Raw genomic sequence first — 22,178 nt, forward strand, 5'->3', positions numbered from 1 at the left:
CTTGGTGTAAAAATATCATAATGATAACTTCATTTGCCATACAGAGATAAGCAGAAAGGAACAGCAAGTATCTCATGAATTCGCAGTATCTATCAGTAGGATCTAAACATATTTAGACCATGGATTTGTGGGTATTCTTCTCTCAGTCATGGGAAGTGTCACACACCCCCAAGTATTCAAACATGACAAAAGATATGATACTCGAAGTCATGACAGGTACAGTGGAGTATGTGCTGGGTTTAGGAGACTGTGAATGTCAACAATCACTTGCTACAGTTCGGTTCAGTTAACATGTAACAAAGCACCATGCAAAAACCTACAGAAGTATTGCATTCAAATTCTGTGTCCACTATCAAACTGTTGATAAAAAAATGACAACATGAATGCTTGTTAAAATGTACATTGAATATACACAACTGTGTTTCTCAAAGTTGACTGACTGTGAAGTATTTTGACTGTCAACTCTTTTTTGCACAGGGCAGAGACTGAACCTTTCGCACAAGTAATTTTTTGTGCTCAGCCAGGTAAGATGAATTTCGCATGTTTTTAATTCCACAGAATTAGGACATTCAGTACTGGAACATATGGCATGCAAAAATATTTGTGTGCTGTTATTTTCGTGCTAGCTTCTGATTGCGCAAAATGCGCCAACATTTTAACACTGTGAAAATTTCCTCTTTTACAGTACTGTAAAAGCTGTCATTTTCCTGAGGGTTTAATTTTTGCAAATTTTACGAGTCACTGTTGGGCCACAATTTTAACAACATACGAAAATATCGTCACCTGGGGACCGTTTCATGAAACTTTTTGTCAGTGATTTACACTGACAACTGTTAAAAGCTACTGAAATCCTTGCATCTGATTGGCTGATAGCAAATTTGTCGGTGAAAACCTCCGACGAACTCGTTGATGAAACGCCCCCCTGATCTTGATCACATAGAGTGCCTGAGACAGGTTAGTGCATATTATAGACAATAGCCTAGGTGTCAAATCACAAAAGCAGTATCTCACAAAAATGTCTGTGACCTTATTTGTGCAAATATCTGCATATACAGTATCTGTATGTGCAAATAGCAGCTTTTAAACAACTATCAAGTATCCAGCCTATATCAATGGAAAGCAATTTCATGCAGTATGAATGGTGAATGGGTATAGTGACAGCAATTTATTATCTACAGCAAACTATCGCTTTGGATTTACTGTGTACTGGCAATGCCAAGCATGCCCACATATCATGGCTGCTTTGAATGCTGGTTGAAGCACAACGTATGCTCTGTAAAATTTATGGCCACTGCTTGCCGGCAATATCTTTTTATCACGGCATCCATAATTCAAGTCGCATGTCATATGCTATTTATATTAAAAAATCAGGCAGTGACAACTGCTATGACTACACAGTATGCCAGATCTCTTATATAGTTACACAACACATTATACGTAATGAAAGAATTCTATGCACACAATTAGAGAGGGAAGAGACATTATGGCTCCTTAGGTACTTGTACTTGAGAACAAAATCCTAACTAATTGAAATTTCTTCCACAGGTACAGACTCTTTGAAAATATCCTCTCACTGCATATTAAAAACCAACCATCTGCATTTCAAACAAAAGCCTATAAGATTGGAAACCACTGTACTCAAATGCAAGTACTGCACTGTATAGCAAACTTGCAGCACTTTCAATAATGAATTCTAAAACTTCAAGCCCTAATAAATGCTAACAAAAACAGTCAAGTAGAATTAAGGGCACTTGTTCCAGGAATGACAACCTTTAAAACAGGATTGCAGAATTTTGAGGACTGACAAGGCATTATATTTTTCATGAAAATACAGTAGAGTCATCTTTCCTGCCATAGACATGTTTTGTAATACAATTTGGGGGAAAACATTTTCCATCAAACCTACAGTGCAAAAGAAAAAACAGTACAAAATACAAGAAAGTAACAATGGTCATCTCTGCTCTTCTCTTCATCTCCTGTCTCTCGCTCTCTCAAATCCAATAAGCAGCATTTCATAAATGAATCTGAAAAACATGTGAAACTTTAAAAAAGCTATATTTTGTCAACTTAACTAGTTATAGGAAATTGACGGCTTTTATGATGGATGTTGTTGAATTTGAGCACAGGGCCCATGACTTTGTTTGCACTGGGTTGCAAGCAGTGAATAGAACCATTGGCAAGAACACACATGAAATGGTGTACGCTTCCTGGGTTTCCCAAGAAAGCGTAACTTTACTGCAAACATAATGAGGTACAACAAAGAAAGAGAGACAGAAAAAAAGAAGAAAAGTTTGTGAGAGAGAATGACCTTTTGTGCAAAGTGAGGGAATACCACCACAATTTTCTATCAAACTTGAGCATAAATGTCTTGCTATTAAATGGGAATACCAGTATAATCTGTTATTTTGTGTTTGTGTGCATGTGTGAAGGCCGACAATACACTACATGTGTGTGTGTGTGAGTGTGTGTGTGTGTGTGTGTGTGCGTGCAAAGGTCTGTGTACTAACTAGGGAATATTTTCAAGAGTGCCCATTTTGAAAAACATACACTACATGTGTGTGTGTGTGAGTGTGTGAGTGTGTGAGTGTGTGTGTGTGTGTGTGTGTGTGTGTGCAAAGGTCTGTGTACTAACTAGGGAACATTTTCAAGACTGCCCATTTTGAAAAAAAAACAAAAAACAAAATACAAAACAATAATCACATATAGCTTGCAAAGCCAATGGAAGTGTCCTGTAATATGGCTAGGGATCCTTACACTCTTCTGGAATGTTCCCTTCTCACAGACATGGGTGGGGTAGGGCAGTGGTGGAGGCAAAGCAGCTTCTAAAACGTTTTATACTTTTTATTCATGCTGGTAGTCTTATTCATTGTCAAGACTTTGCATGCACTGGCAATGGGTAAATCTGTCAAGGTTTACTGCACTTAATCTACCTGCATCACAAGCATGCTTTACCATGCCATTTACTTTAGTATCATAACCTGTAATTCTGCTGTATAATATTATGTCAGTGATACTTATTTCATCAGAAGTCTTGTGATCGGAGGATGAACAAGACCTGATATAATGATCTACCAGTGGAACTAAAGGAGTGGGGGGGGGGGGGGGGGGCGTGAAGGGCCCATGGGTGGGGTTTTGTTCTTGTTGTTTGTTTGTCTGCGTTTGTTGTACAAACTTGCAAAGTGATGACATACCAGCATTCTGTACACATTAGGTGCATTTACATTAGAAATACTGTGGTATTAGATATCATGGTCCAAATTATAATTCATTGTCACCATCTCATCACCGAAATGCCTCGATAACTCTAGTTTTTCAGTACTTTAGTTGATACTGACCATTCTCATTCATGATATACCATCAGTACTTCAGTATTTCTGGCCCGAATGTACACCTCTCTGAGGTTAACGCTGCACATAATATGCGTACATATACATCTCCTTTGGGAAAAAGAAAGGAAGTACACTGTATGTTATGTCACACAAGAAATATACCACAATGCAGGGGGTAGCATTTTGTGGCATGAATCACACTGAAAGTTTGCATATAATTTCGTGCAAAGTCTGAACTACCAAGAGCTCTAAATACCTCAGCATTTTGCGGTGTATTTGCCATCACATTATAATATACAGTTAAACTCGCCTAAGTCGACATCGCATATGTCGAATAATCGCGCAAGTCGATGATTTTAAAAAGTCCCGATTTTTCCCCATTGACTTACGTGTATTAATTCACTCATAAGTCGAATTTTGTAAGTCGAATACTCGCCTAAGTCGATGAAATTCCAAGAACACTTTCACAGAAAAACCATTAAATTCGATGTGCCTAAGTCAAATAAGATTTTATTGTGCAATAAATCACTGTCAAAATCACGAGACGCCAGTTTTTGTTTACATAAGACCTGGCCCGACCAGACAGGTGACAAAAAAAAATGATCTAAAGTATCAAAATTCAAAGCGATCGCATGCGATTGTTGAACTCTCTTCGTGTTTGGAGGTCCGCTGGACAGCCCTGTCGCGCTACGTACGTACAGCGACTGGGCTGTGTATAGTTGTGCGTACAGCGACTGGGCTGTGTATAGTCTGTGTATGTTTGCAGTCTGCGCTGTGCAGTGGATGGATGAAGCTGCCGAGTTTTCAAAGCAGAAAGTACAGTAGGGGGAAAGTTACGGGCACGGGTAAATCAGGGGGGTGTTTCATAGAAACTTTTTGTCGGTGATTTACACTGACAACTGTTAAAAGCTACTGAAATCCTTGCATCTGATTGGCTGATAGCAAATTTGTCGGTGAAAACCTCCAACGAACTCGTTGATGAAACGCCCCCCAGAATTACACCTCTACATGCATTTCAAGCCACGGTATGGTAAACTGGAATCAATCACTGCTCAAATATCGTTCATATTCACTTCCCCAAGGTTTAACAAGGGTGTAAAGTAATCGGACCTGTGCCAATACTAATGCACTGACCATGCAAAGTTAGCCGCGGCCCTGCCGGGCGACCCATGCTGCGGCACACCTCCCCAGCTCTCGGCTCCAGAGTAGACAACATACATTTGTATGTACGTACATTTGTACGTGTGGTGTAACTGTTGTTAAGTCGATATTTTTCGACTTACGCACAAGTCGAAAATCGCCTAAGTTGATGTGTTTTGCTCAGTCCCGAGAAGATCGACTTATGCGAGTTTAACTGTACAGCACAAAATACCCACAACCCACGTGAATGGGCCTGGTGAGAACAGTTTCATCAACCTGCTCTGGGGGTCATTTCATGAAGTGTTTTGTCAGATATTTTTTTCTTAGAAATTTGCTCTCAGCCAATCAGATGCAAGGATTTCAGTAGCTTACAACAGTTTGTCAGAAAAAAGTATTTGACAAAACGCTTCATGAAATCCCCCTCCCCCCCCCCCCCCCCCCCACACACACACACAGACCAACTCTTAATTCAGAAGTGACAGAGCAGAAGGGTCTTGAAACATTTCTACAGCAATTGATTTGGTCAGGACGCCTTCAGTGCAATACATTAATGAATAAATACCCCAGGCACTCAAGCTTACTTTGCACATCTCTAAAAACAACTGAAATTGAAGGTTGTTCAAGGAGTAAACATAAACCTAGGACTTAGGAGTCAATTTTCAGTATGCTTCATGCCACACAACTCTCTCTCTTTCTCTTTCCTTAAACAAAGACAAAAACAAAATGAGATAATTTGTGTGTATGTGTGTGTGTGTGTGTGTGTGTGTTTTCACGGACTTACATCTGTCGGACTACAATTGGATAGGGTTTCACGTAAAATCTTCCAACATGCTTTGACATTTTCAAATTAAGCGTCTCACAATATGCACTGACATTTCAAACTCGTGTCTGTCTCACCACTGAAGCTGCACGAACTGCACCTTATTGCTTGCTGTCCTGTATGAGGTATTTCACACTACCTTACAGGTCTTTCTTAGAAAAAAAAAACAACAACAAAATGGAAAATGAGTCCAAAAAGTGTTCAAATAATAAGCAGCATGTGGGAATACTGACATGTGCATGAACAAAAGAAATACATGAACCATCTACTTTAAACTCTTACAGATTATTAGCTATTACTAGATATGATTCTTAAAGTTTTCTTCTGTTATGTTGTAAGTCTGTCTATCCCTCTGTCTGTCCCTGTCGGTTTGTTTAACCGTAGCTCTGTCTCTCTCAATGCTAGTTTAGAAGATGGATCTTTAAATTTATAGTTCTATGTTATGCCCCATGTCCTTGACCTTATCCTAAGCACAGGAAGCATACAGCCATCATAACTTGCATAACTTGTTCGTCATTACCTCTCTGTAAACTTTTTTATGAACCTGCATACTGTGCCAGCCGTTGACACTGGTTGTATTTAATACTGGTACATAGGCTACTGTATGGTACAGGTGTATTTGCATGTCTCTACAGGGTGCAGGCTGCGCAAGTCTAGTGCTCTACACTGTGGGCAGTGCACAAAGTATTTGAAGAGTATGTTCACATATTTGCAATGAATTTGTCCCAGAATTTTAGATATTACACATAACTTTCAAACGATGTCATGCCTCCAACCTACAGACTGCCCATCAATGCATTCAGCTGTCTGGCTGTTTTAGCTAAACAGCAGGTTAGTAGAGCTCTACATTGCATTCACCCATGATTACCTGCAGCACATTATTATGGTGCCATGATTGCGTAGATTTAAATTTGTTTCGTTTTGCTGTCTCTCTCTGATGTAGTTTTGTTTTGCTCTTGTGCTTTCCGCACTGCAACCAACATTGACACATTGTATCAATTTGGAGAGGTTCCAAAAAGCTACGAGGGAGATACTAGTTATGCTAGCATGCACTTCGACAGGAGATAAAAATACCAAAATGAGGATGAGGCAACAGGCTTTTTGCATGTGTATTTGTCATGCAATTATATCTTTGAGATCAAGTAATGGTCAGGCGGTAGTCAATTCTTAAGACAGCCTCTCCTTTCCACTAGTGCAATGGTTTTGAACAAGCAGGTTTCATGTATTATGCATCATAGATAATATATTGTATTACATTTTTTTTAATCATTTATCAGGGAAAAACAACGTGATATTGGAAATAAAATTTGATTTGAATTGAATTGAAAATATAACAGCAGAAAAAAAACAAAAAACTAAATCACTTCAATTCTTTCATTATACAACTGTGTTTACTCCCATGTCTTTGTTGTAACATCAGTCAGAATATGACAAAGAGTACAATAAAAAAGCATATCGACAGAACTGAAGGCTGATGATCAAACTATTCCCTCTTACAGAAATATTGCAAAATGTCTTTCTCACCCTAGCAACAATCCTTGAGGCACAAGTTACAAAGTTGATGTTACTGTTGAACAATATATTGACCAGTTTAAAGGAACACAGCGGTTTCAATTTCATTTTTCAACAATAGGCAAACATCGAGAGTCAGTTTCTCGACATCACAGTCACATTTCTCAAGTCATGTTGCTATTCTTACAAGACTATCGTGGTGGCCAGTTTTCCAAATGATATCATAACACCTCCTCAAATTGTCCTGTAATGATCTTGCGGATGTACTTGAAACTGCAGACCCGATTTATCACCACCAACTTAAAGGATATGTTCACCTTGAGTAATAAAAGTGTGGATTGAGTGAATGCAGCACTATTTCAAGTAGAACACATCACTGAAAGTTTGAGGAAATGTTGCACAACTTGTTCAAAAGTTATGACAGAGACTCCAACTCTCCCGTTTTCGACGGGAGATCTCCCGCCGAAAGTCCATTTTTGCAAAATCTCCCATTCTCCCGCTTGAGATTTAATTTCTCCCGCCCTGGCTCTGTGTCTCCCGCTTGAAATGATTTCTTACTTAATATCACTGTATGTTGAAAAATAAGCCTTAGATAGCGCGAGAGAGCATCTAGAACCCTAGAGCTTCCAGGGCCCTAAAGCGGGCCCTGTACCCCAGTCGCAAGGAACTTCGCGCTTTGCGCTCGTGATGAAGCGCACATCAAATTGGAGTCTCCCGTTTGCTATGGGTTTCAGGCGGGAGAATCTCCCGATCAGAAGGTGCTTGGGGTTGGAGTCTCTGTTATGAATTTTTGAAGTTTCAGTGCTGCCAATGCTGGATGAGAAAACTAACATGTCATATCATTACACTACAGAACAATGTACTGAAAATTCAACATATTTTCACTTTTCTCACATTTTGAGCACTTGTACCTCTTTCAGAAGGTAGGGGGATACATCAGTAGCAAGTTGAGGGAATGTGCAATTCAAAAAAAAAAAAAAGAAAATAAAATTTGTGGAATTCTATTTAAAGAGGAAATCCACCCAAAAAGTGGAGCAAGAGAAAAAAAAAATCCAACAGAAAATTCCAAAATGACAACAGTTGGATTTAAAGGAAGACATGACATTTTGAAATTTCACATTTATTCAGAAAACATTTCTTGACCAGTCCTTTAATATTGTGAATATTGAAATAAGCAAAGTTAATGATGTCATGCCCTCACAATTTTTATGGGATATGTTCTGAAATTCGGGAAAAAATGTTCTTTTTACACGTAAAAGCAGATTTCCATACCAAAATATATCTGAGTTGACATTTGTACTTTTTATTTTGGGTGGTTTTCAGGCAAGTTTTATATTTATACCTGGCTGAAATACAACATGTAATTGTATGAAATTTGTGTCATTTCTGTATGAAATGAATAAGAAATTGAGAGAGAGCATGACATTGTCAATTTGCTGATATGAATATTCATAACGACTGGTCAAGAAATGTTTTCTGAAAAATTTTGAAACTTTAAAATGTCAAAACTTTGTAATTTCTTATCCAATTTTGATCATTTTTGTGCTGTTCTGCAGGGAATTTTATTCTCTTTCATATGAAAATGATAAAATTTTAAAGTGGATTTCTTCTGTAAACACAAGTTCTTTATAGAGGGCCTATCGTTTTACACATAATATCACAAACTGTCACTTAGTCTTCTCATCCCGTGTTAGTCAGCACTGAAACTTCAAAAATTCATGCTCATTCACAATATGCTCACTATTATGCTCATTAAATTTCGTAATATTGTGAATGAGCATTATTATGCTCATTCACAATATTACGAAGTTAAATTCAGCGCTCGAACAACTCACTAGTAGTACTTTAGTCAATAAACGTAAGTCGTACGATATAGTGATTGTATGGAGCATTTGGCTTGCTGTAGTCGTTCGTGCGGTAATTTTTCAAACGAAGGCGGCGATGAATTGGGGAGCGCTGCAAAGAAGTGGAGGAAACGACCAGAAAACAGGAGGAAGCAGTGGAAGAGGTGAGTCAAAATGTTTACTGATTAATCCTGTATATATTTTTTCCAGATTGGTTTGAAAACCAAGCTGGAAAAATAATAACCATTTTTATGCGGGGGGAACTGGGTCGCAGTTGCGTTGAATCAAAACGATTCAAACTGTCGCAATAGCGTATGTATCAATGGTGTCTGTCTAAAGAAGCAAAAAACTGACCCAGCAAATGTCATTTATTATAAATGAGAAGTTTTTCGCGGAATTAGACAGACTTGTCGGTCAACTTCAACCCTAGACAGAAAGATCCGTCTGTCCGGAGGACTCTTTTGTATTTTGCCATTAACGCCGTCCTCCGTAGACAGACGGAAGGTTGTAGTACCCATTGCTGTGTGGATGTTCTAAACCACTGTCTCTATGGAAAATTGGGTGAGGTACCTCACCCTTCTCGATTGCGTCTAATTCACGGCCCTAGGTCGGCAAATTTAAGCTTGAATAGTTAAATCAACTATTCAAGAATAGACTACACTCACCAGATTAATGAATAATCCAATATTTCGGTCGAATTTTCAACGCAAAACACACATCAACCAGCCCGTCGCGTCGTCATGTTCAAACTGCAGAAACATACAGTATGAATCTATTAGCCAATCACATGCGAGGTAGTTTCTACTTGTTTTTTTTTACTAAAGTACCTCGCATGTGATTGGTTTACAGATTCAAAATGGCGACCTACAGCTAGCGAACGGCGATGTTGCGATATGGATAAAATTTCTGCATTATAACCGCGTTACTGTGAGTATTTCGATTGCAAAATGTGAGAAATTAACCCCAAATATTGCTGCATAATGTGTCATGTCATGTCAAACTTGTTTGAATGTAAAAAAGCTGTCTGAAATTTGGTTTATCGTAACGTTTGATCTGTGCGCTACTGCCACACAGGAGCTGGCATCATTGACTTCGGTCTGTATACGGAGGGGATCCGTGAAGCCAGACGCAGTCTCCGCGGAACATTCCCCGACGGACAGATACAGACCGATCTTTCGGTCAACTTCAACCCTTGACATGTATTTATGTCAAGGGTCAGCAAATAACCATCATTGCCCCATTGGGCATTTAAAAAGAAAAAAAAAGAATTTGTACAGTGTAAATAGCAGTTTAGAAGGTCAATGCAGGACAGGTCAATCTTGGTCTGCATCCACGGTACTAGTGCCATCATGAGCATGATAATCAATCTATTCGAAACGCCCAACGGTTATATTAGACCGGGGGCCCAGAGCATTTATTCAGCTGAAAAGGGTCACACTTTTTGATGGTCTCATCATATAAGGATGTGGCCAAGGGTCAATAAAATGAATTGCTGGCAAGTCACATCCTGTACCGTAAGCCTAGGGGCCACAAAAAGGGACCCCGAAAAATGGATTTATTCAGCCGAAGGGGGTCACGGACAAAAGTTGGTGGATATTGTTCCTTTGGGTGTACTTGTCTAGAAAACAGCAATGCCAGCTATTTTATCCTGTACGGGGCCCCAGACAGTAGCCCCAAAGGGCCCCACAAATATGGTGTTATTCAGCTGAAAAGGGTCACGGCTAATTTCTTTTGCAATGGAAGTAGTTCCCATCAGAGATATCCAAAACACCAATGCCAGCTATTTTATCCTGTACGGGGCCCCAGACAGTAGCCCCAAAGGGCCCCACCCCCCATAGGCCCTACGTACAAACACACACAAACATTGATTTTATTCAGTTAAAAAGAGTCACGGCTAATTTCTTTTGCAATGGAAGGAGTACCAATCAGAGATATCCAAAACACCAAAGCCAGCTATTTTATCCTGCACGGGGCCCCAGACAGTAGCCCCAAAGTGCCCCACCCCCTATAAGCCCTACGTACAAACACACACACACACACATTGACTTTATTCAGCTGATAAGAGTAACGGCTAATTTCATTTGCAATGGAAGTAGTACCATCAGAGATATACAAAACACCAAAGCCAGCTATTTTATCCTGTAAGGGGCCCCAGACAGTAGCCCCAAAGTGCCCCCCCCCCCCCCCACACACACACATACTCACACAATAGTTTCATTCAGCTGAAAAGGGTCACGGCTAATTTCTTTTGCAATGGAAGTAGTACCCATCAGAGAAATCCAAAATACCAAAGCCAGTCATTTTATCCTGCACGGGGCCCCAGACAGTAGCCCCATATTGCCCCCTTACCCCCCCCCCCCCCCCCCCCCCACACACACACACATTGATTTTATTCAGCTGAAAAGGGTCACGGCTACTTACTTTTGCAATCGGAAGTAGTACTCATCAGAGATATCCAAAGCACTAAAGCCAGTTATTTTATCCTGTATGGATCCCCAGATCGTAGCTCCAAAGTGCCCCCTACACACACACACACACACACACACACACACACACACACACACATTGGTTTCATTCAGCCGAAAAGGGTCACGGCTAATTTCTTTTGCAATGGAAGTAGTACCCATCGGATATCCAAATTACCAAAGTCAGATATTTTATCCTGCACGGGGCCCCAGACAGTAGCTCCAAAGTGTTTTGCTTTATTCTCTTTATTGTTTGCATCTCTTCTTCTTCAATAAATATGCGCTCCATCGTCTTCGTTTTCGCGACAACGACAACGTCCTCCTCATCATCATCAGTTTTGCTGTTCTGGCAAACATTTTCAAGCGTATCGGCTACGTTCGATTTTAGAGCGACGAATGCGCTTGTGGAAGACATGCGTAATTGAGTCTGGGAAAGCGTAGGAACAGCGTAGCTAAAACGGCCAATAGCGTTATCGAAGCAGGAATGAAGCGTCGTAGGAACAGGCCTTGATTTTATACGAGAGTAGAGAACTTAGTGAGAGCGTCGTTAAAGCGGGAAGGTCGTGCTTTGATCAAGAAAGCGGCGCAGCAGCGGGACCATGTCGTCGGTGTCTAGTTTAGACTACTTCACGTTCCTGTGCCGCTGTTACTACGGTCAGAAAAACCTGGAATTGTTACGCTCATCCCGCGGTATTTACGCTGTCACTGCTCTCTCCCCGTTTGAGCTACGAATCAAAATAGGTCAATCTTGATGGGGAGATGGGGAAGAAATTTTGAACCAGTTCAAAATTTCTTCCCGATCTATAAAATTGCCAGATCCAACCCCATCACCCAAACGCTGCTGGTACGATGCTCCCGGTCCCCGTACACTTTTGCCGCTCTCTCCTGATCTGACAGATTGAATAGATCGGGATGCAGATCTTGATAGTGGAATTACATGTGGGGACACTAATACGAACACTCCGTGGGGCCCCGTTCAGTATATAACTGGTTTCGGTGTTTTTGATACCTCGTTGAGTACTACTTCCATTGCAAAAGAAATTATAGCAGTGATTCTTTTCACTTAGAATAAAATAATACGGGAGCACTTTCCAGCTACTGGCTGGGGGCCCCTGAAAGACTAAAAATAACTGGATGGGTTTGTGTTTTACGTATCTCAGCTGTTAATTCCACTGCCAAGGAAAATAGGCATACATGACTCTTTTCACCTAAAAACACTTAATTCATATGGGGTGGGAATACCTTGGCGCTATACCTGTCAAGGGCCCTGCATCCGGGCCAATTTCGCACCTCTTTTAATCGAATTTTTTAAGGTTGAATCAAATTTAGCAAAAAATTCGCCTAGATGACATAGTAGCTCAATGTCATAATCTCTTCATTCAAATTCATTTTGAAATATTCACATTACCTCTAACCTTATTCTAAATAACACTTTTTCAACTGAAATCCATATATAAGACAAACACCATTCCACTATCCGTTCATTCATAAATTCATAATGATATAGTCACGTGATCACATGCTGCGCTCGTTCATTCAAATTGATTTCTGGCCATCTAATTTAACATGTTCTGCAGTCAATTAAACAGATATGTTCGTGCTTGACCTCTTTCCTTATTTTCTTTCATCGTAGTTATTGTTTTGTACGCATCATAGCATTTCATGTTTTCGTATTCGTTTAAGAGATTTTGACACCAGTTTTGTTTTGTTTTTTTTTTAACGCGCTTTTTGAATCCGAAGAAGTAAGAAGCCACAAATTATCTGGCCGTTACGAGCGCTTTATTACGAGCGGTCGGCCAGTTCAGGAAGTCAAGGTTATGATCCTCAAATGTTTTTTTTTTTTTTTTTTATAATTCTTTCTATGTCTTCTAGAGATATACGTCTGTATCTATTGTGCTGTCATGACTATAAAATATGAAGTTAATCTGCATTACTGGTACACGTATAGGCCTATAATGACATGTATATGAAAGAGAAGGAGCGTTACCAGTCTGGTTACAGAACAACCAAATCCAGTTATACTAGATAAGAAATATAATACTTTTACTGCTTTATAACAGTAGTTATGAAACGAAAACACACATAGAAAGACACGTTAAAATGATCTGAGACAAAGAAATAGCATGATTTGAATTTGAATGAACACGTTTGGAATTTGACTGTCTTTCGCGAAATTTAATGACTGAAATACCTTTCTCATCAAGTCAAGGCGAATTTGAATGAACGTAGGGTACTAGCCAATTTGAATACCCATTTTACGAATTCGAACCTTCTATCAAATGAACCGACAAAAGTGCGAAATTGGCTGGGAAAACCTAACTGGCTTTGATGTTTTGGGTATCTATGATGTAAACTAAGGCCTACTTCGATTGTAAAAGAAAAACAACTATGACTCTTTTCAGCTAAATGATGTCATAATAATTATGTGGGGGAGGGGCACTATATGGCTACTGTACCGGGCCCAGTACAGTATGCAAATGAAGATGAAATGACTGGTTTTCGTAATATGGTCATCTCGGTTGTGCACTATACAGAAGTATGCTTCCTTTGCAAATTTCTTGGGTGTTTTGCTTCTGTAACCTATAGGACCCCGTATACAGGATAAGATGACTTGCTTTGGTGTTTGTGATATCTCTGTTCAGTAGGCCCTGATATTTACGTTACAAAAGAATTTGTAAAACCATTTAGAATTTTCAGCTGATTCACAGTACATGTATAATGGATGGGACACTGTGGAGCTACTGTCTGGGGCTCTGTACAGGATAAAATAACTGGCCTTGGTGTGTTAAATATCTCCTTCTTCCAGTGCAAAAGAAATTACCCGTGTTTGGGGCTAAACTGTCTGGGGCCCCGTACAGGATAAAGTAACTGGCTTTGGTATTTTGGATATCTCTGATGGGTACTACTTCCATTGCAAAAGAAATTAGCCGTGACCCTTTTCAGCTGAATGAAACTAATGTGTGTGTGTGTGTGTGGGGGGGGGGGGGGCACTTTGGGGCTACTGTCTGGGGCCCCGTACAGGAAAACATAACTGGCTTTGGTGCTTTGGATATCTCTGATGGGTACTATATACTTCCATTGCAAAAGAAATTAGCCGTGACCCTTTTTGGCTGAATGAAACTAATGTGAGTGTGTGCGTGTGTGTGTGTGTGTGTGTGTGTGTGTGTGTGTGTGTGTGTGTGTGTGTGTGTATAGGGGTGCACTTTGGGGCTACTGTCTGGGGCCCCGTACAGGATAAAATAACTGGCTTTAGTGTTTTGGATATCTCTGATGAGTATGCCTACTACTTCCGATTGCAAAAGAAAGTAGCCATGACTCTTTTCAGCTGCATAAAATCAATGTGTGTGTGTGTGGGGGGGGGGGGGGGAGGAGCAATTTGGGGCTACTGACTGGGGCCCTGTGCAGAATAAAATAGCTGGCTTTGGTATTTTGGATATCTCTGATGGGTACTTTTCCATCGCAAAAGAAATTAGCCGTGACCCTTTTCAGCTGAATGAAACTAATGTGTGTGTGTGTGTGTGGGGGGGGGGGGCACTTTGGGGCTACTGTCTGGGGCCCCGTACAGGATAAAATAACTGGCTTTAGTGTTTTGGATATCTCTGATGAGTATGCCTACTACTTCCGATTGCAAAGGAATGTAGCCATGATCCTTTTCAGCAGAATAAAATCAATGTGTGTGGGGGGGGGGGGGGGAGGGAGCGGTTTGGGGCTACTGACTGGGGCCCCGTATAGGATGAAATAGCTGACTTTGGTGTTTTGGATATCTCTGATGAGTACTTCTTAAATTGCCAAAGAAATTAGCCGTGACCCTTTTTAGCTGATTGAAACTAATGTGTGTGTGTGTGTGTGTGTGTGTGTGCCGGGGGAGGGGGGGGGGGGGCTCCTTTGGGGCTACTCTCCGGGGCCCCGTACTGGATAAAATAGCTAGCATTGGTGTTTTTGATATCTCTGATGGGTACTCCTTTCATTGCAAAAGAAATTAGCCGTGACTCTTCTCAGCTGCACGAATAAAATCAATGTTTGTGTGTGTTTGTACGTATGGCCTATGGGGGTGGGGCACTTTGGGGCAACTGTCTTGGGCCCCGTGCAGGATAAAATAGCTGACATTGGTGTTTTGGATATCTCTGATGGGAACTACTTCCATTGCAAAAGAAATTAGCCGTGACTCGTTTCAACTGAATAAAATCAATGTTTGTGTGTGTTTGTACGTATGGCCTATGGGGGTGGGGCACTTTGGGGCTACTGTCTTGGGCCCCGTGCAGGATAAAATAGCTGACATTGGTGTTTTGGATATCTCTGATGGGAACTACTTCCATTGCAAAAGAAATTAGCCGTGACTCGTTTCAACTGAATAAAATCAATGTTTGTGTGTGTTTGTACGTAGGGCCTATGGGGGTGGGCCTTTGGGGCTACTGTCTGGGGCCCCGTACAGGATGAAATAGCTGGCATTGGTGTTTGGGATATCTCTGATGGGAACTACTTCCATTGCAAAAGAAATTAGCCGTGACCCTTTACAGCTGAATAACACCATATTTGTGAGGCCCTTTGGGGCTACTGTCTGGGGCCCCGTACAGGATAAAATAGCTGGCATTGCTGTTTTCATGATAAGTACACCCAAAGGAACAATATCCACCAACTTTTATCCGTGACCCCCTTCGGCTGAATAAATCCATTTTTCGGGGTCCCTTTTTGTGGTCCCTAGGCTTATGGTACAGGATGTGACTTGCCAGCAATTCATTTTATTGACCCTTGGCCACATCCTTATACGATGAGACCATTTAAAAGTGTGACCCTTTTCAGCTGAATAAATCTTCTGGGCCCCCGGTCTATATCCTTGTCGTGTTGATTGTGTTTTTGTGGGCATCTTCGGTAAGATAGTCACAAGAAAGTTTCAAGAAAGTGTACATTCCAGGATTAATGTCAAGATTTTCACATTTAAAGAATTACAAATATTCAAATCCTAGGATGCTTTATAAAGAAACCAACCTTGATCGTTTCGCCTTCAATTGTAACGTTCTTCTCACGGAAATCGACACCGATCGTTGCTTCGTTCTTCTCGGGGAACTGGCCGCCACAGAAACGGTACGTGAGGCATGTCTTCCCCACGTTCGAATCTCCGATGACGATGATTTTGAAAATACGGCGATTCTTGTCGCTGGAATCGGCAACAGCTCCTTTCCCGTTCGATTGCTCTCTATCCTGCTCCATTCCAGAAAATTTGGGCTCCTTCTACAGTTATCCTTGGTAAATTTCCAATTGCGCAGAGGTAAACCCTGGTTTGTTCATGTGTTTCAAATGTTTGTTATTGACTGACGGATGGACTGAGCTCGCTGAATGCCTTTTTGCGACATAGACACACAGAATGGTCATGTTGTGCTGGAAGTTGACCAATATCCTACCACAAGAGGGAGACATAACAAACAGAAAGAAAAGTAACATCACATACGGCTACCATGTGAGTAGGTGCGTTTATCAACTCCTTTTCTCGGCAGAAACAGGTTTTCCAAACAGCTTTCGAGGAATTTTTAAGAGTTGATAAACGCAAAGCTATTTTGAAAGCCCTTTCGGAAAGCCTTTTCGAAAGGGTGCGTTTATCAACTCTCTTTTCTCGGCAAAAACAGGTTTCCCAAAAAGCTTTCAAGGAATTGTTACGAGTTGATAAACGCAAAGCTGTTTTGAAAGCCCTTTCGGAAAGCCTTTTCGAAAGCCGCAAATTTGTGGCTTTCCAAGCAGGTTTCCAAAACAGGTTTTCAGAAAACTGTTTGTAAAAGCCTTTTGAAGTTGATAAAGCTGTTTTGAAATGGCTTTGTAGTATTGTACTGCAGTTACGAACAATGCACGCCTTATATGACCTCTTCTCCTCGGGTCGAATTGCGCAATGCAGCTGTGCAGTGACAGGCCAGTTATCTTGTTCGCGAAGAGAGTCGATAAACGCAACTATTTTGGAAGCCGTTTCTAAAGGGCTTTGGAAAGGGCTTTGGAAAGCCGTTTAAACAGGGGAAAGTTGATAAACGCAGCCAAAGTCTCATGCCGCCACTCAGAAATATTTAAGGTACTGTATGTGCTAAACTGGAGCTCCCTCACAGATAGGAAGACAATTGATTCATGTGGCATTGCATCATGACTCGTCACTCTCAAAGGAAGATATGTCTTTATGATGGTAATTGCTTTTCGCCGTCTCTTCTCAGAAAACAAGTGGCACATTGATAGTACAGGGCTTTGGAAAGGGCTTTGGAAAGGGCTTTAGAAAGCCGTTTAAACGGGAAAGTTGATAAACGCAGCCTAAGTGTTGTGAATGAATATGCATGGCCCTTGTGGGAGATGGGTGGGAGAATATTGTTATTCTATGTATTTTCATATACTGTATGCACAAACATAATACATGATGCATTTGTTATATCAACCCGTTCAAGACAAGCTAATTCTGCAATAACATGCATTTTCCATACACATCTGCCAGAGTATACTCGCGATTAACCCCGGCGCGGGGCGCTGTGACTCGGTATGTACTGGGGTCGCTGGTGCAGTTAACTCGCAACTATTCTTTAACTGGTACTAGGTTTGGTGTGTTGAAGGTTTTTGTCATGGTGTTGCACAGTAATGTTACATTTCTTTTGCATATAAACTCCTCATGGGGTCTTCCTTAAGTTCACACATTTCTTGTGCCTCACCCCAAAAACAAAAGCAAGCATCAAGCATCGTTTTAGCAACATCCACATGCTGCCCCTATCCACTTCCCTCCCCCCCCCCCCCAAAAAAAAAGAAACATACACAAGCATATCTAGAAGTAATGCTGTATCTATGGCAATGTATTTAGGTTGACAATAACACTTTCCACTCTAATCTGTCTTCTTCCTGAGCATTTCATCGGCAGTCATCTGAACCGTCGTATACACCGATTTTCGGTCAAATTTTCAATTTTCAGATTTTCAGTCATTTCGATAGTGGACATTCCGTTATACATACTCTGGAATTTTCAGTTTCTAACTTGATGTAAATTTGGTGTAATTATCACTTTTATAGAGTCATGTCATTTCAGTTGGTTCATTTCCCCATAGGCGCACGTGTTAGAAAGTGATACGCCGTCCTCTCCTACATACGACGGTTCAGATGACCGCAAACACGGTGCGTGCGGTCAACGAACAGTCGTATATCGGGCGTACTGACTTTGCGCGCAATCTTTTGATATACGACGGTTCGTTGACTGCAAGTACAGTGGGCGGGGTCTACAAAACTGTCGTATACGTGCTAAATGGCAAGGGTCTTTGCAAACCAAAAAAAAAACAACATACATATAGATCTCCTGCGATTTCTCGCATAATTCCTAACAATACAATTTGATGAATACATCACACATTAGAGTAAGAATTAGACTGTTACCTATAACAAAAATAATTGCAAATTCCAGACATAAAAGTGTAGCTATCATTATCAAAAAAATGGGTAAACTTCAAACGCGATTAACTTGAAATGTCATTCTTATGTGAAAATAGCATATACGACGGTTCGGATGATCGCCGACGATTTTAGCAAACCAAAACAACACAAACATACACACATTCACATACACATACATCTCCTGCTGTTCTACTGGAAACACGGCACATAATTATGGACTGGGAATTACAAGGGGTCACAAAAGATTGGTTGCATCGCAAAAAGGAAAAAAAAAAAAGTTTTTTTATTTATTACAGCTCAAAAGTCAGCCTGGGTGAATGATGAGACTGAGACAGAGATACAAAATACATACTTTCTAGGCGAATAAAACACAACACAAATGAACCACAGTGGTTGTACATGACAGATACAAAGTCACCATACATGTATTGACATAGAGTGATATTTCAAGGTGACCGCCAGGTACAGACTGTACGTGTCCTATTGCTGCACTTTAAAAAAAAAAGAGAAAAAAAACACACACACCTAAGCAATTAACCTGTTGAAGACGAGTCCCATGAATACTCGAGCAGGTGCCTATAGGAAGTGTGTGTTGTAGCAACATCAGTCCGTCCTCAATGGGTTAAGAATTTTCCCCAAAATAAAACAATGAACCATTCATCCAGGACTAATCCTGTTTCACTTTAATAGAAAAGCAATCACTCTGGTGTCTATCTGGAGTCAAACTTCTTTGTGTGAAACCACACAAACAGCTGTCCTGCAACAACCATTGGGAAAATCACTATACGGGTCTGCATACTGTGCGTGGCATAAGTTAACTTTGCAAGTCCACATACATTCAAGAAATCGACAACTCACTAAAGATTTCCCTCCCTCAACAAAAATGCAATGTATTTTGTCTCCCAAGAGAAAAATTCTGAATTTTTCTCTTGATAACATTTACTCTCATTATGTCTCTATAATTCTCAATTGTGAATTCAACTATTCACAAAATATGATTTGATATGATTTGATTTGACTTATTTACCTTATTGCAACAAATCATGCTGACAAAAAATAACAAGTACAGAGTAATTTGAAACAATATCCAGCAGCACAAATGCTACAGTTATTAGAAACTCTTCAATCTAAAGCAGTTAATTTCATGTGACTTACTGATAAATGGTGATGAACATTGCTTCTTTATTGTGTGTGTCAGATTTAACCATCATGATACTTCACTGATTTATGAAATCAATATTCATCTTAATCACTATCAAATCTAATAGTACCTGTAATTTGTGCAATCACAACAATTTTATTGACATATACATGTACAATGTGCAAAAATCTCCTCTAAATCAAAAGTTCATTTGCACACTCTAAAGATTAATCACGCTAGAATGACCATGGACCTATTAATAAATATACAGTATCCAGTCACAGAGAAGAAAAAAACAACAATGAATTGTTCAGAGACAAATAGGCATTATACAACATCTAAAAAGAATGTAGCTATCTGATTGGTCAATTGCCCATCACATGGCATGCTGTTAAAAGTACCACTGCACAATGTCGCTGTCAGCTGTGTAATTTTGTTTGAGCAAATACAGAGTATTTGTACAGCAGATGTCACAAATTTCCAGACTCCCCACTGAAACTTGTGATCGGTTTGTAGTTTTTTTTTCCATTGCACGGCTTCGATGTCACCATAAGTAAACCTTTGCCGCACGCACTAAACAGTTATGGTTGAGCATTCTGTCCCTCATTTTACTGTGAACAAATCAATCGAATTTGCATATGACTGACTGTGAAAGATGAGGCACTCTATTCAATTCGGCTTCACCTCAATGAATAGAGCACCTCTATCAATTGCCTTTCAAAAAAAATGGCTGCTACTTAGCTGTTCTAAATTCAAGAATCTGTGTGGACCACATCTGTTGATGTCAGAGGTGTTGTACAAAACAACTAGTGTACGGTCTTCACTCGTACAGTGGGACAAGATTTCACAATCGTTGTAAGATGAGGCGCACTATTCAACTCGGCTTCACCTTGTTGAATAGAGCACCTCTATCTTTCACCTCATGTGAAATCTCATACCATTTAGCACTCGTAACCCATTACTATTTGTATAATATCTTCTTGACAGCATCCTAGGACTCCCAAGACCAAGAAAAAAGGAAAAGAAATATATGCTGACATACTATATGGACATCACTCATTCTGGACCATGGTCTACCATTCTGTCAAGGATTTTGCACAACAATTTTGCGGTGCTCTTTCACAAATCACAATGCAAAAAGGCACCCACAGCAAATCAAAGTTGATACTGTAACCATTAGCAACATATATGAAAGACATCCAAGACGGTGATAACTGCACTACAATTTCACCTTTGAGAAAATAAATTGTCCTTTCAAATTCTTTTCTGACTTCAAGTCAAATATTGGACCAAATAGCTTATTCTCACCACATGCACATTCTCTTTCCTTCGAGTGACCCCTTCTTAACACTTTGTATGATATGACAATTGTTATAGAGAAAACTTACATGTATTCAGGATGCACTTCAACAACAAAAAATGACACAGACCAGGTACACTGACCTCCTTTACATTGTAAGTACGTTGCATGTCGAAATACAACTCCTAAGCTACATGAGTATGACAGGCTTACTGACAATCCTCTTGAAAAATCCTCCAACAACAATGTTTGTGCCAAAGGGACAGCTTGCCTAAAACTATAGGTGGCACACAGTTGCACAAACAGCACTGAAATGGTATGCATATTTCTTGGTATTCCACAAAAACACACTTACCCTCATTAGGGCAACACATTTGGTGACACAAACGGTAGTAACGCCATAAATACAACATATAATGATGAATATGTCTTTCTCGTAGCGATGTGGTAGCAAATGTTTTGGCAGTCATTTCCATGCCTTTCAATGTATTTATGACAGGAGGTGTAAGATTGCTCAGTGATAAAGTAGAGTAAGTCAGTTCACTGTCATTTCATTCCTTTCCTGAAAAAACAACAACAAAAAAAATCTTGGATCGTCTTTCTTCACAACTGTTTTTAATCTCTTTATCTGAAATCTTAAACTTTAAAATGACTTATGACATAGTCTGAATGTGTATTGTGAAAGGGATTTATAAGTGTCATTATCTATGAGACATAAATATATGCAATCTTAATACACATATTTCAAAGTAGTACCGAGTGTATAATAATATCACCAAAATATCAAATAGGAGGAAAGCATTCAGTGAAAAGGAACAACATGCAAACATATTTCAGTAAACATTCACAATTTGGGACAGAAGAACTAGAGATGTGTAAGGAGTAACCATTCAACAAAAGCACTAGCAGTCTTTCCTATCAAGACTGCTCAGCAAAGCCAGCATAATGTAACGGTTGGGGTGGGTAGGGGATGAAACATGGTATATTGCTGCTGCCGCTGAATACCATGGCATCAATCCAAATGTCCTTACATTCACTTTGTGCACTGCCTCGGGCAACAAAATATGGCAAAGTTCAGCAAATTTCATAAATACACAGCACTTACTGGCATTCATTACTGATCATACAAGAAATCTCTCTTTGAGTAGTCCTCGAAATATGACAATCAAATAGAGAGAGCAGGTTATGAAAATTCTACAAAGATTTACTCTTGTTGGAAGGAGGCAGCT

The 22,178-nt window shown here is 40.1% G+C and overlaps 1 protein-coding gene across 1 annotated transcript in view; it reads right to left on the minus strand.

Moving 5' to 3' along the window:
- LOC139743997 (putative Ras-related protein Rab-33) overlaps positions 1-16,396 on the minus strand; it is a 59,365-nt gene extending 42,969 nt beyond the window's left edge. The window contains exon 1 of the mRNA XM_071654465.1: positions 16,097-16,396. Within this exon, the coding sequence (XP_071510566.1) occupies positions 16,097-16,318 (222 nt within the window). The 5' untranslated portion in view covers positions 16,319-16,396. The remainder of the gene's footprint in view (positions 1-16,096) is intronic.
- Positions 16,397-22,178: the final 5,782 nt, after the last annotated feature.

This window comes from Diadema antillarum, unplaced genomic scaffold, assembly GCF_040938485.1.
Source record: "Diadema antillarum isolate AM-2024a unplaced genomic scaffold, OU_Dant_1.0 seq00001126_RagTag, whole genome shotgun sequence".
Taxonomy (NCBI): domain Eukaryota; kingdom Metazoa; phylum Echinodermata; class Echinoidea; order Diadematoida; family Diadematidae; genus Diadema; species Diadema antillarum.